This window comes from Aulonocara stuartgranti (assembly GCF_965226115.1).
Source record: "Aulonocara stuartgranti genome assembly, chromosome: 13".
Classification (NCBI taxonomy): Eukaryota; Metazoa; Chordata; class Actinopteri; order Cichliformes; family Cichlidae; genus Aulonocara; species Aulonocara stuartgranti.
Window position 1 is genome coordinate 34,408,119 of NC_138949.1, and position 12,947 is coordinate 34,421,065.

Below are 12,947 nucleotides of genomic sequence, written 5' to 3' on the forward strand. Positions count from 1 at the left end.
CGTGACAGGTGCCATTTTAGCGCTCGCCTGTGCGTGAGGTCAGTCAGACGCAGCGGCAGCGCTCGCTTTCAACGTGACTAAGCACTGACCACGAGGGCGTCGGCGCTCCATCGCTTTAACGAGCCGCCGCGGCGGTGTGTGTACAGGTGTGTGACGGTCACCGTGGAGATAGAGTGTGTCTGCGTAAGCAAACCAATCAGAAAACAGTTCAACGTGTTTTTAATGTTTGTTTTAAAACTCTTGACCTTAAAACAGCTGAAAATCATTTTACAGAACAAATGATGACAAAAACGTTTTAACATCATTTATCGTCCAAATATTTAAACGTGTCGCATTTTTCTGCCCTGTAAAGTCAATAAAATGCTGATGACGAAGGTCTGAGCTCACGTCGTTTGTTCAAAGGTTTCAATGTGACCAAACAGCCCAAAACGACAGCGTCAACGTCCCAGGATGCACTGGGCCTGACCTGTGCTTCAGGTGACCTGCTGGCGTGCGAGCTGCAGAGATCTAATCAGGATTAAACCAAAGAAGAAGAGTGGACCTGACAGGCCGAGCTGGGGTTAAACGGGCTCTGACATTCTTCGTGTATTAAAGATCAGAAAAGAGTCGCTTTGTTTTTTTGGAGTATTTTCTTTAAATTCCTTCATTAAAGGGCGGCTGTGAAGGCGGAGCCTGAGAGCCTTCTTCAGCCCCAGCTGTGATGTGCTGCTGGAGGCGGTCCTACGAAGCTCTGAGCCGTGACCGAACACTCAACAATAAAGTCGGGATGAAGGCCGACCTGATGACGAAGCTCTCACAGAAAGTGTCAGCGTCATCCTGATGGAGAGAACGTCAGAATCACAGCAGCTTCATGTTTGTTTGTCTCTCAGTGAAGCTGCTGTAACTGCTGACTTCCTGTGGCTGTAACCACAGATGACTCGGTTAAACTAAACGTGATGATGATGATGTTGCGACAGCGTGAGTGTGTCAGCTGTGGCAGGTAAATATCTTTGGCATCTCGATGTAAAGTTTCCTGCTGCAGTAAACAAAGAGCAGCTTCAGAGCTTTGAACGAGGCGCTGCTTTATTCAGTCCGACCTGCAGCTTCCAGTCTGACCAGCTCGCCGGCCTCGGTGAAACCAGTCGGACCAGAAATGCCGCCCCACAATCAGATCTAGCACGAGGGTCAAAATTCCAGCACACTGAGGAAATAGCTGACAACCCCGCTCTGATCACCCAGACGGGACACTTTTGGTCTCCTCTGTGACGTTTTTTAATAAGCTGTTTATTCAACTCAGTTTTTAAGCATTTTCTATAAAATGTTCTTATTCGAGGTGTAATTTTTAACTTTCCATTTCACTGTTGTTTCTTCTTATTTCTATTTACATGTGAGCTGCTTATCATTATGTAGTCAAAGGAGCTTTCAAAGAAAAGCGTCTGGACTTCTTTAAGTTGCTTGAAGACGTTTCACCTTCATCCGAGAAGCTTCTTCAGTTCTAAGGTCAAATGGTGGAGAGTCCCAGATATAAACCTAGTGGGAGTTTCCCCCCACAGAGGGACAAAAGGACCCCCTGATGATCCTCTAATCGCCTGAGCCAAGGTGGGAAACTGGGTGTGGGTCCCAATCAGCCAGAGTTTCGGGTGTGTTCATTGTGAAACCTGGCCCCACCTTATCATGTGATGTCCTGAGGTCAGATGGCCCAGGATGTGAGTGGGCGTTAAGGCGTCTGGGAAGGGAACTCAAAACTGGATTATAGATGGCAGAGAGTTGGTGTCGTAAGCCCCGCCTCTGTTTTGCAAGCTCCTTTGACTAGATGACCTGGATGACTGAGAACCTTCACAGACTTATCATTATGTACTTGTACCTTTATCGCTGTTGACTGTCTCACTCTCTTGTTCAGCACTGATTATTCTTAAATGAATAAACTTGAGTAGAAAAGCAGCAAAAACAAATATTTTTTCTATGAAACTGAATTCACTTCACATCACACTGATTTTCATCTAAATAACGCGATGCTTCAGCATCACAAGCACCTGTCCCGCCTCTCACCTCCGGAACGGTTTGGCCATGCTCCGGTCCGCTCCCGGGCCCTGCCGGCCGCCTGCTGCGGGCCCTGCCGCTTCTCTGCCGGTGCGCTGCTTCAGGTCCGTGTCGCTGTCCAGCAGAGTACCGGTGGTCCCGCTGTCATGCTCCGCTGTCTGCGAGTTGGTCCGCTTACGCATGCCTGGAAACGTGATTGAAAGCGGATGTTAACCGGAGGATACCCCCGTCGTCGGCTGCTGTGCGGGTGACGGAGCGCTGAGAGCCGGTGAGCACGGAGCCGAGTCCCCACTGTGCCTGCGCCGAGATCCGCAGAGAGCAGCTGATCTGAAGCAGATCTGCCGCAGCCAACCGCAGCGCAGGTAACACAACCACGTGGGCGCACAGTGACGCGTCCACGGCCTCCGGGGAGCGTCGGAGCAACGACAATCAAAACAAAACCGGTTTATGAGGATTAAAGAAAGAATGAAGAAAAAAGGAAGCGCACGGGGCTCTCAGGGGCAGCTCGGAAAGTCAAGAAACGCCCAGAAGGACGTGACCAAAGTGAAGCGTGAGAAGCTGTGATCTCCGTCTCTGTGTTGGAATATTTAAGTAGCTTCTATCGTGATTTATTCATTGTATTTCATTCCAATACACACCACACACCCAAAAATCACAAACTAAAACATTTATGAATCGACATCAGGACACTGAGGATCAAATAAGTCCCACAAAGAGAAGCCACCACAAAGATCAAGTAATTCCCTGATAAGCAGCTGGAGTGATGTGTATTTGATTGGAAGCGTGGATGAAACCCACGATCACCCCGGAAGTTTTGACTTATTTTTCAGGGATTTTGCTGCAGAGAGCTCGTTTTTCCGGTGGAACGTGAACGCAGTATTAACAGTGACGCTAACCCAGGAAGAAGCGGCGGAAAGTGCGTTAAAGGCGGCTTTATGAACTCACACAGAGCCAGTGAGTCCGGCTCGTCCTGTTCCCGGTTGTCAGAGGCTCCTGTCGGGATGACGGCTTTATTTTAGCCGCTGCGCTTACCGGAAGTCACGCTACGGGATAGAACTGAGATCTGACGGTAAATGACGGCTTTCCCGCCCACGGCGACACCAGCACTAGCACGGCTCACTCTCACCTCTGAGTTGGGCTCAAATGAAGCCGCTTCACCGCATCTCCGACTCTTCCCGAGCTTTTAGGAATCGCAGCTGCCCGCTTCGTGTCGCGGAGTTGGAGGTTTGACTCAACGCGGCTTCCGGAGCTGCGCCTGGAACGGTCACGTGATCAAAACATTGTTTTTACCGCGAACGTGAGCCGCCCGGTGAAGTAGGAGCGTGTCGCGGCCCAACGGAGAGATTCGCCGGGATTCTGCTCGTTTTTGAGGTGCCACGATGTTCTGCGAAAAAGCCATCGAGCTGATCAGAGAGCTCCACCGCATGAGCGACGGACAGCTGCCCGCGTTTAACGTGAGTGATCCCGGCGAAAACCCAGGGCTTCACCCGGTTTTCAGAGGCAGCGGACTCCATTCACAAACCGGATATTTTAACATTTACCTGCTGCCCAGAGCAGAATAATCGGTCTGTGAGGCATCGCAAACACATCGTCAGCCAGTGCAGACACAGGACTAAACTTCGGCTCAGGTCGGATGATTCAAATACTGACCAACAGACCAATGAGGGGAATTTAAGAAAACGGACTCTGAAAAGTGTTGGACAGAATTACGCGCGTCTTAGAGATCTCATCTAAACATGTTTACACATAACAAGCACTGCATTACATGTCGGCTGTTTTAACGACATCGATGTGCAGCCAGCAGCACACAGTTAATATCTAGTTATGTTGGGCTCTTCGTGGTGAATCATTTCCTGCATATGCTGAATTATCAAAGTGGTGTCAAACTCGTGTGTAGAGTAATAACAAGTCAGTAGTGCTTTGTGGAGGTCTGTGCCTCCACCAGGTGCTGCTCCATCAGGTCACTGAGCCTCACTCACAACTGGTTTGGTTTCTGCGTTTCAGGAGGATGGACTGCGACAGGTGCTGCAGGAGATGGAGGCGCTTTACGAGCAGAACCAGAGTGACGTGTGAGTCCACAGCAGGCTGATCTGTGCAGGTTTCCTCAGGGTTCCCAGGGTCTGAGGGTTTGGATCCAGGTTTCTGTTAACCTGACCATGACCAGATTACACTTCCCGTGACCCCGCTCCTCCCTCTCATAGCAGGTTTTAAAACCCATGAAATCCGTATCAAATAAACAGGAAGCCATGTGAAGCTTTGGGCCTCAGTTTCAGTTTAAAATAATGATACTGGGTCCAAAACCACCTACAGTTAATGTTACAATAAAAGTAATAAATAATACTAAATGCAATGAAAATTTTATCTCATGAATTAAATAAAATTGTATTTATACAGCAACAAATTTCCAACAACAGTTGCCTCAGGTAAATGTAAAGACCCTACAGTAACACCGAGAAACCGAGTCAGCCTTCGATCAGACACTTTGGCAACAGTGGAGAGAAAAAACTCCCTTTTAACAGGAAGAAACCTCCAGCAGAACCAGGCTCAGGGAGGCTGAGGAGTGTGATTCTCCTGAAGCTGGAGCACATCCTCCAGACCTCCTTCTAAAAAGGAGGAACACCACCTGAGTGCTGGTTCAGAGTGTCATGAAGGCCCCGCCCACCCCAAACTGCTCAGCGGGACCCCATCCAGCATCCTCTCTGGCACCTGAGTGTCGCACAGACAGGTGCGACTGACGGCATCACTGATCAGCTGATGTTCGTGTGTTTCAGGAACGAGGCGAAGAGCGAAGGTCGCGCCAAGCTGATTCCCTCCATCAAACTGCGCCACTGCTGCCTGCTGAGGAACCAGCGCTGCGTCACTGCCTACCTGTAACCACACCTGCAGTCATGTGACCACCTCTCTCTGCCTCACCTTTCTCCTCAATGACCTTTGCTGGTCTTTGTCGCAGGTACGACCGGCTGCTGAGGATCAGAGCGCTGCGCTGGGAGTACGGCAGCGTGCTGCCCGCCAATGTTCGCTTCCACATGTGTGCAGAGGAGGTGAGTGTGACATCACTTCCTGTGTTTTCTCTCAGGTGATGCTGATGCTCTGTTGCTCTTTTTATTGGCTATTGTAAACTTTCACTTTAAAAGCCTGAATAATTCACTTCAGGGGGGGCTTTTATTGTGAAAGAGGCAGCAGAGCGTACTGTAGCTCTTGTGTGTGTGTGTGTGGCAAATCAGCTGACAGGTGTGTGTGTTTTAGCTGCAGTGGTTCAGTCAGTATAAGAAGTCTCTGGCCTCCTTCATGCGCTCTCTGGGGGGCAATGAGGGTCTGGACATCACGCAGGACATGAAGCCTCCAAAGAGCCTCTACATCGAGGTGAGACATTTGACCTTTAGCTGCAGCATGACCTCGTAGCACTGACGCCGACATCTGTCTTTGTTTTTCAGGTGAGGTGTCTCAAGGACCACGGCGAGTTTGAGATTGACGACGGCACTGTGATCCTGCTGAAGAAGAACAGCCAGGTGAGGACGGGATGCCACTCTTCTTCTACTGTTTAAAAACATGTGAAATGTTTCAAGTTGTCATGGTAACGTCTCCTCTGTCCTCAGCACTTCCTGCCGCGGTGGAAATGTGAGCAGCTGATTCGTCAGGGCGTCCTGGAGCATGTGGTGTCCTGACGATGCAGATGTTTCAGCAGCTGGAAAACATCTGCACTCACCTTTATTCTGGGCTCTTCTTCTGATGGGATAATAAATTGTTTTTTTCAAGCTCCGCCTACTTTATTTAAAAGCTCACAGTGAAGCTGGAGGATGAACACTAACTTCTTTCCACTGTATAAAAGTTAACATGAGGGTTACTGATGGTTAGAGACAAATGCAGTCACATGGCAGGATGCTGTAAACGGACCAGACTTCAGTCAGGAGAACAACTGAGATAATCCATCCACAATACGAGGTTAGTCATTCATATACTGCTGCATGGGCTGTAGTTACATTAGAAGGGTTTAAAAACAGAGGCCGACAGTGATCACTGATTAAACAGAACAAGATACAAAACATTAAAACATGTTAAAAACACAACAGCCTTAATAAACAGTAGTTTGGACCCAGAGTTCATACGCCATCACTTAAAGACCGGATTAGACAGGCATATGCCATCATGGACCTCCAGAGCGTCTCAGATTCAACAAGGTGAAAGTTTTCCTCAGACTCTGGTCCATGTGGATATGACATCATGACATTGGCCAGTGAGTGTACGTCAGCACAGGTGTGAAGCATTACCTGTAAACCTGTAATCATACTTTGAAATCAAATAAAATGTTGATGTTCAGGTTCAGCTGATCGAGTTTATCGCTGCGGTTATTGGCTGCAGAAGCTCGGCGTCGCCGGGACGTCTGGTTAAAAAGATAAAGGTAAGATGACATAAAGATAAAAGAGCAGAGCTCTGAAGCTTTAAAGCCGTGACCGTCGCGTCCTCGTGGCTTTCTCCCACTCGCTCCTCACAGCTCACACCGGACCTGAGCAATTCAATTCAATTTTATTTATGTAGCATATAGCGCCAAATCACAACAAAAGTCGCCTCAAGGCGCTCAGGCGGCCGGTTCTGGCCCCCGAGCTGCATGTTTGACACCGCAGACTTTCAATGTTGATCGTTTGAGACTAACAATGAAAACCAGCGATTTGCTGTGTAACTCCTACAACATGATATGTGACAGGAAGTGAATCAGCTGGAGGAGGCGGAGTCACAGAGACATTAAAACTTTATTTCAATGACGCAAAAATATAAAAAAGTTTCATTATAAACAAAGATAATACTGACACACCGAACGTGTGTGTGCTCCAGACATCCACCTGCTCCACACAGGGCACAGGTGAGGCCCCGCCCCCTCCTGCTGGGGCCTTCTGCTCTGCGTTGGCATGGTTATGTGGCGAGCGATGCAGGGACGATGTCCCTCAGCAGCTTGTTGAGCGCGCCGACCTTCTCCTCCAGCAGGAAGTTCTTCTTCTCGGCGCGTTTCTGCCGCTGCTCGGTGACCTGCAGCGCCTTCATCAGCTGCGAGTTCTCCACGTACAGGTCCTTCAGCAGTGCGCTCGACTTGGCGTTCCTCGCCAGCTGTGGGAAAAACGGCAACGGGTCAAAGTTCGACCGGACGTTTGTGAATGGCGGAGAAGCGGCGCCAACGCTCACCTGCTCTTTAAGCTGCTCCACCTTTTCCTGCAGGAGCAGACGGACCGCCTTCAGTTTGGTTTCCACATCCTCCGCCCTCTGCTGCAGCGCCGCCATTGCCTTCTCGTACTGATCCTAAACGCCACACACACACACAGGAAGTGACAGGTGTAATGCAGTGAGAGGGACGGCCTGTCGCTGCTGCGGGCAGCGGTCATCATTCTCCTCATAAAAGGGTAACCTCTGACCTCTGACCCACCTGCTTCGTGCTGATCTGAGAGCTGCTCTTCTGCTCCTGCTGCCTCAGCTCCTCCTCCAGCTGCAGACGACTCCTCTGCTCCTCCATCAGCCGGGCCTGCAGCACCTCCGCCCAGTCCCTGCAGCTGTTGTCCTCCTGCTGCTGTCGCAGGTGCTGCGCCTGCGCCACGCTGAGGGCGGCGTCTGCTCGCACCGCCTGCACAGACGACAGTTTTAAACATGGCCGCCGATCAGACATCCAGAGCTTTAGTGACCAATCGTTTTTATCCTTGCAGCGTCCAAATACTCACACGGCGTGTATGTGTGTGCCCATATGGAAAAGAAATAGTAAAAACATACATGATTTACTCATGAAAGTAAATCATGAGTAAAAATATATTTTTTTAGTAAGTATACGAAACATACAAGTTTCATTGTATAATTTTTCAAGGGATCTTATATCTGTTTTCACTCTTGTATGCTTTTCATACAAGTTTCATACAAGACAAATAAAAACTTTATAAGATTTATATATATCTTTTCCATATGGGTGCCTTTATGGACGTACACCGTGTCTGTGATGTACAACAGCGAGCGTGTCAGCGTTCTGAAGTGTTTCTGATGTTATGATGGCGTCGACTGACCCGACCACCATCAGTTTATTTTTATATTTTAATGAAATGTAACTAACATTTCACTCTCAACCTGAAAACTGTTCAGAAATCCTTGAAAATAAATATGGCGTGGTACACCCCATCCCCCCGTGAGCGTTTTAAACACGCCTCCGATCATCTGCAGATTTGTGTGTGCAGCGGTGGGCGGAGCTTTACTTCACGTCACAGTTTGATGAAGGACTCGAGCAGCTGTTTCTTTCATTCTACCTGAGCTCAGTGAGTCGGTAATGGCTCCGCCTCTTTGTGTTTAACACTGGGCTGAATGAGCGTGTCACCTGGTGTTCGCTCGCTCTGCGGTAGAGTATCACTTCCTGTTCCTGCTCAAACACACAGTGGTGTTTCTGAGTAGCTTATCTGCAATTTAATTAAAACCTTTTAAATACATTCTTTTTCATAGTATAATCTTCATGTGCTTCATCCGAAACACACTCCCTGTGTCTTTATGGTTTCGCTAGCTCAGCTTAGCTCGTAGCCGACTCGTTAGCACCATGGCTACTTCACCTGTCCCTCCTGCACTTTCTTGCTCATTGTGTCAGATGTTTAGTTACTCCTCGGCCTCCTTTAGCAGTAATGATATCTGTAACAAATGTAGCATATTTGCAGCTCTGGAGGCCAGGATTACTGAATTGGAGACTCTGCTTCGCACCCTTCATTCACCCGTAGCTAGCCAGGCCCCTGTAGCTGGTGCAGCCGAAGATACCGTAGGCCCCGCTAGCTGTTCCCCGGCAGACCCCAAGCAGCTGGGGAAAGAGGGCGGCTGGGTGACGGTGAGGAGGAAGCATAGTCCTAAACAGAAGCCCCAGGTACACCATCAACCCGTTCATGTGTCTAACCGTTCTTCCCCACTCGGCGACACACCCGCCGGGGGTCAAACTCTGGTAATTGGTGATTCTGTTCTCAGACATGTGAAGCTAGAGACACCGGCAGGGGCCAGAGCAGGCGACATTGAAGGAAATTTAAAACTGCTGGCTAAGGGTAAACGTAAATTCAGTAAGATCATAATTCACGTCGGCAGTAATGATACCCGGTTACGCCAATCGGAGGTCACTAAAATCAATATTGAATCGTGTGTAACTTTGCCAAAACAATGTGGGACTCTGTAGTTTTCTCTGGTCCCCTCCCCAATCAGACCAGGAGTGACATGTTTAGCCGCATGTTCTCCTTAAATTGCTGGCTGTCTGAGTGGTGTCCCAGAAACGATGTGGGCTTCATAGATAATTGGCAAACCTTCTGGAGGAAACCTGGTCTTGTTAGGAGAGACGGCATCCATCCCACTTTGGATGGAGCAGCTCTCATTTCTAGAAATATGGACAAATTTATTAAACCCCCCAAAATATGACTATCCAGAGTTGGGACCAGGAAGCAGAGTTGCAGTCCTACACGCCTCTCTGCAGCTTCTCTCCTCCTGCTACCCCCCCAAACCATCTCCATAGAGACTGTGTCAGCTTCCAAAAAGACAAAAAACAAACTAAAAACCAGCAACAAACAACTTAAACATAAACAATCACAAAGAAAGAACAATACAGTATCCACATCTGAACCAAAGAGTAACACAGTGAAATGTGGATTATTAAATATTAGGTCTCTCTCCTCCAAGTCTCTGTTAGTACATGACTTAATAATTGATCAACAAATCGATTTACTCTGCCTTACAGAAACCTGGTTGCAGCAGGATGATTATGTTAGTTTAAATGAATCAACACCCCCGAGTCATTCTAACTACCAGAAACCTCGAAGCACAGGCCGAGGGGGAGGTGTGGCAGCAATTTTTCACACCAGCCTATTAATCAACCAAAGACCCAGACAGACTTAATTCATTTGAAAGCCTGATGCTTAGCCTTGTCCTCCCCAGTTGTAAAACTCAGAAACCAGTCTTACTTGTTATCATCTATCGTCCACCTGGGCCTTACACAGAGTTTCTCTCTGATTTCTCAGACTTTATATCTAATTTAGTTCTGAGCTCAGATAAAATAATTATTGTGGGTGATTTTAACATCCATGTAGATGCTAAAAATGACAGCCTCAACATGGCATTTAATCTGTTATTAGACTCAATTGGTTTCTCTCAACATGTAAAAGAACCCACCCACCACTTTAATCACACTCTAGATCTTGTTTTAACATATGGCATAGAAACTGAACATTTAACAGTGTTTCCTGAAAACCCTCTCCTGTCTGATCATTTCCTGATAACATTTACATTTACAATAATTGATTACACAGCGGTGGAGAGTAGACTTTATCACAGTAGATGTCTTTGTGAAAGCACTGTAACTAAGTTTAAGAATATAATCCACCTACTGTTATCATCTTCAATGCCCTGTACCAACATAGAGCAGAGCAGCTATCTGAACGCTACCCCAACAGAGGTCGATCATCTTGTTAATAATTTCACCTCCTCACTACGTACGACTCTGGATACTGTAGCTCCTGTGAAAACTAAGGTCTCTAATCAGAAGTACCTGACTCCGTGGTATAAACACGTAGCCTAAAGCAGATGACTCGTAAGCTGGAGAGGAAATGGCGTGTCACAAATTTAGAAGATCATCATTTAGCCTGGAGAAATAGTTTGCTGCTTTATAAGAAAGTCCTCCGCAAAGCCAGAACATCTTACTATTCATCACTGATTGAAGAAAATAACTTCAATAATTACTTCCTCCAAACCATCAACGTGTCTTTTAGACCCCATTCCTACAAAACTGCTCAAAGAAGTCCTGCCATTAATTAATGCTTCAATCTTAAATATGATCAACTTATCTCTAATAATCAGCTATGTACCACAGGCCTTCAAGCTGACTGTAGCTAAACCTTTACTTAAAAGTAGAATGGGAGGCAGAGCGTTCAGTTTTCAGGCCCCTCTTCTGTGGAACCAGCTTCCAGTTTGGATTCAGGAGACAGACACTATCTCTACTTTCAAGATTAAGCTTCAAACTTTCCTTTTTGCTAAAGCATATAGTTAGGGCTGGACCAGGTGACGCTGAATCCTCCCTTAGTTATGCTGCAATGGACGTAGGCTGCTGGGGATTCCCATGATGCATTGAGTTTTCCCTTTCCAGTCACCTTTCTCGCTCACTATGTATTAACAGACCTCTCTGCATTGAATCATATCTGTTATTAACCTCTGTCTCTCTTCCACAGCATGTCTTTATCCTGTCTTCCTTCTCTCACCCCAACCAATCACAGCAGATGGCCCCGCCCCTCCCTGAGCCTGGTTTTGCTGGAGGTTTCTTCCTGTTAAAAGGGAGTTCTTCCTTCCCACTGTCGCCAAAGTGCTTGCTCATAGGGGGTCATGTGATTGTTGGGTTTTCCTCTGTATCTATGAAGCGCCTTGAGGCGACTTATGTTGTGATTTGGCGCTATATAAATAAAATTGAATTGAATTATACTGCAGGCCTGGTTTTAGTCGCAAACGTTTCCATGATGACGAAGCATTGAAAGAATTTGTACGGAAACAAATTGGTTTCGAAACAGTCAAAGACTCGCTGCAGCCCTGGTTCCTGTTGATAAAACTCTTATCTGATTGGACCCCCCTGCAGTCCTGATCCGGGGCACAGACCTGGTCCTGGGCCTGGATCCGGGCCTCCTCCGCCTCACTCAGTCTGCTCTTCAGCTCCTTTTGCTCCTCGCTCAGTTTGTGGACCTTCACATTTTCCACCTGCAGCTCCGAGAGCTGAGCAAACATCGACCAATCAGCTTTAAGAATCTTGAGCAGACCCCGCCCCCCAGCTGCACCTGGACAGTACCTGGTGTTGGAGCTCCTGGTTCTGGACTCTCAGTTTGCAGGTCTCTTCCTGCAGAGTGACAGAGGCCTGCTCCTCTTGCTCCTGCAGCGCCTGTCGGAGCTCCTCCTTCTCCCTCATCAGCTTCCTGACACCGGCCTCCAACTCCTCCACCTGAAACAGGAAGCAGCCAATCAGAATGATGGGGCCGCAGTCCAGTCATAGTCAACGTGGCGATGTCAGAGGTGGCGGTCTCACCCTGCTCTGAGCCTCCTGCAACTTCCTCTGTAGCTCCGTCGCATCCTGGGCGTGGCTGAGTTTCTCCTGACTGATGGCGGCAAGCTGAGAGCGAAGGAGCTCCGCCTCCGACTCCAGAGACAGGACGCTCTGCTGCAGCTTCTCCACCTGAAGAAAAAAAAGGCTCTGTGATCATGTGACACAGACTGAGGCTTAAAGCTAGCTAACACTAACGTCCACTCGACGACCTCGTCCAAACGCCTTCACGCATGGCTGAAAGAGCGGAGTGTGACGTGGCCTGACCTTTGACCCCGAGGGTTAAACCTGTCCTGCGTTAAAGCTGCAGGTGTTGCTGTTCGTTTTCTTGTTTTTCACATTTAATGTCTGCGATATCGACCTTTGTATTTCGCTCATCGGCGTCTCTCAGCAGTTTGGCCTTGTCCTCCTCCACCCATTGCAGCTTCAGAGTCACGGCGCTGAGCTCCGCCTCCAGCACCGGCTGGCGCTCCAGCTGAGAATGAAGCACAGCGAGGTGAGTGTCCTTGTTGACCTCATTAACAGCTCTGAGCTGGGATCCTGCACAGTTTTAATTCAGAACCTCCTACCTTCTCCTTGGAGGTGCTAAGCTCCGCCTCCAGCAGCTGTTTCTCCTGTGTCCAGGACGCCTGCAGTTGCAGCTTCTCCCGCTCGTGCTGCAGCGCTGCGTCCTGCAGCCGCCGCACCTGAAACAGCAGAAACCGTTCATCCGTCAGAGCTCACGGCAGATACACTCGTCGCCACGTTCTCGACCCATCCCGTTCACACACTGGGGTCTCCGCGCTGCCGTAGTGGAGTGACGACACCTCGCCACCGGTAAAATCTAAAGTCAAACGAGTGAAGAAAAAACAAAAGCGACAAGTGTGAGCAT

The 12,947-nt window shown here is 48.4% G+C and overlaps 3 protein-coding genes across 13 annotated transcripts in view; 1 reads left to right on the forward strand and 2 right to left on the reverse strand.

Moving 5' to 3' along the window:
* The window catches only part of abhd12 (abhydrolase domain containing 12, lysophospholipase), a 10,318-nt gene extending 7,045 nt beyond the window's left edge, over positions 1-3,273 (reverse strand). The window contains exons 1-2 of one of the 4 annotated variants that reach the window (XM_082558056.1): positions 3,146-3,273; positions 2,029-2,203 (exon numbers count right to left, since the gene is read on the reverse strand). In XM_082558056.1, the coding sequence (XP_082414182.1) occupies positions 2,029-2,201 (173 nt within the window). In that variant the 5' untranslated portion in view covers positions 2,202-2,203; positions 3,146-3,273. Of the gene's footprint in view, positions 536-2,028; positions 2,923-2,964; positions 3,080-3,145 lie in introns of those variants that run through there. The other 3 variants (XM_082558058.1, XM_082558057.1, XM_082558059.1) reach the window with 3 other exon arrangements.
* The window catches only part of gins1 (GINS complex subunit 1 (Psf1 homolog)), a 16,394-nt gene extending 10,620 nt beyond the window's left edge, over positions 1-5,774 (forward strand). For 2 of the 4 annotated variants that reach the window (XM_082558060.1, XM_082558062.1), the window contains exons 2-7: positions 4,024-4,088; positions 4,791-4,889; positions 4,970-5,060; positions 5,266-5,382; positions 5,454-5,528; positions 5,616-5,774. In XM_082558060.1, coding sequence (XP_082414186.1) covers positions 4,024-4,088; positions 4,791-4,889; positions 4,970-5,060; positions 5,266-5,382; positions 5,454-5,528; positions 5,616-5,684 — 516 coding nt within the window. In that variant the 3' untranslated portion in view covers positions 5,685-5,774. Of the gene's footprint in view, positions 1-2,974; positions 3,089-3,358; positions 3,474-4,023; positions 4,089-4,790; positions 4,890-4,969; positions 5,061-5,265; positions 5,383-5,453; positions 5,529-5,615 lie in introns of those variants that run through there. The other 2 variants (XM_082558063.1, XM_082558061.1) reach the window with 2 other exon arrangements.
* Positions 5,775-6,748: 974 nt separating this feature from the next.
* Positions 6,749-12,947, reverse strand: part of ninl (ninein-like) — a 28,123-nt gene continuing 21,924 nt past the window's right edge. For 4 of the 5 annotated variants that reach the window (XM_082557133.1, XM_082557132.1, XM_082557136.1 and 1 more), the window contains 8 exons: positions 12,646-12,762; positions 12,438-12,551; positions 12,062-12,208; positions 11,828-11,977; positions 11,641-11,754; positions 7,433-7,627; positions 7,195-7,308; positions 6,749-7,119 (listed from right to left, as the gene is read on the reverse strand). In XM_082557133.1, the coding sequence (XP_082413259.1) occupies positions 6,928-7,119; positions 7,195-7,308; positions 7,433-7,627; positions 11,641-11,754; positions 11,828-11,977; positions 12,062-12,208; positions 12,438-12,551; positions 12,646-12,762 (1,143 nt within the window). In that variant the 3' untranslated portion in view covers positions 6,749-6,927. The remainder of the gene's footprint in view (positions 7,120-7,194; positions 7,309-7,432; positions 7,628-11,640; positions 11,755-11,827; positions 11,978-12,061; positions 12,209-12,437; positions 12,552-12,645; positions 12,763-12,947) is intronic. The other variant, XM_082557134.1, reaches the window with a different exon arrangement.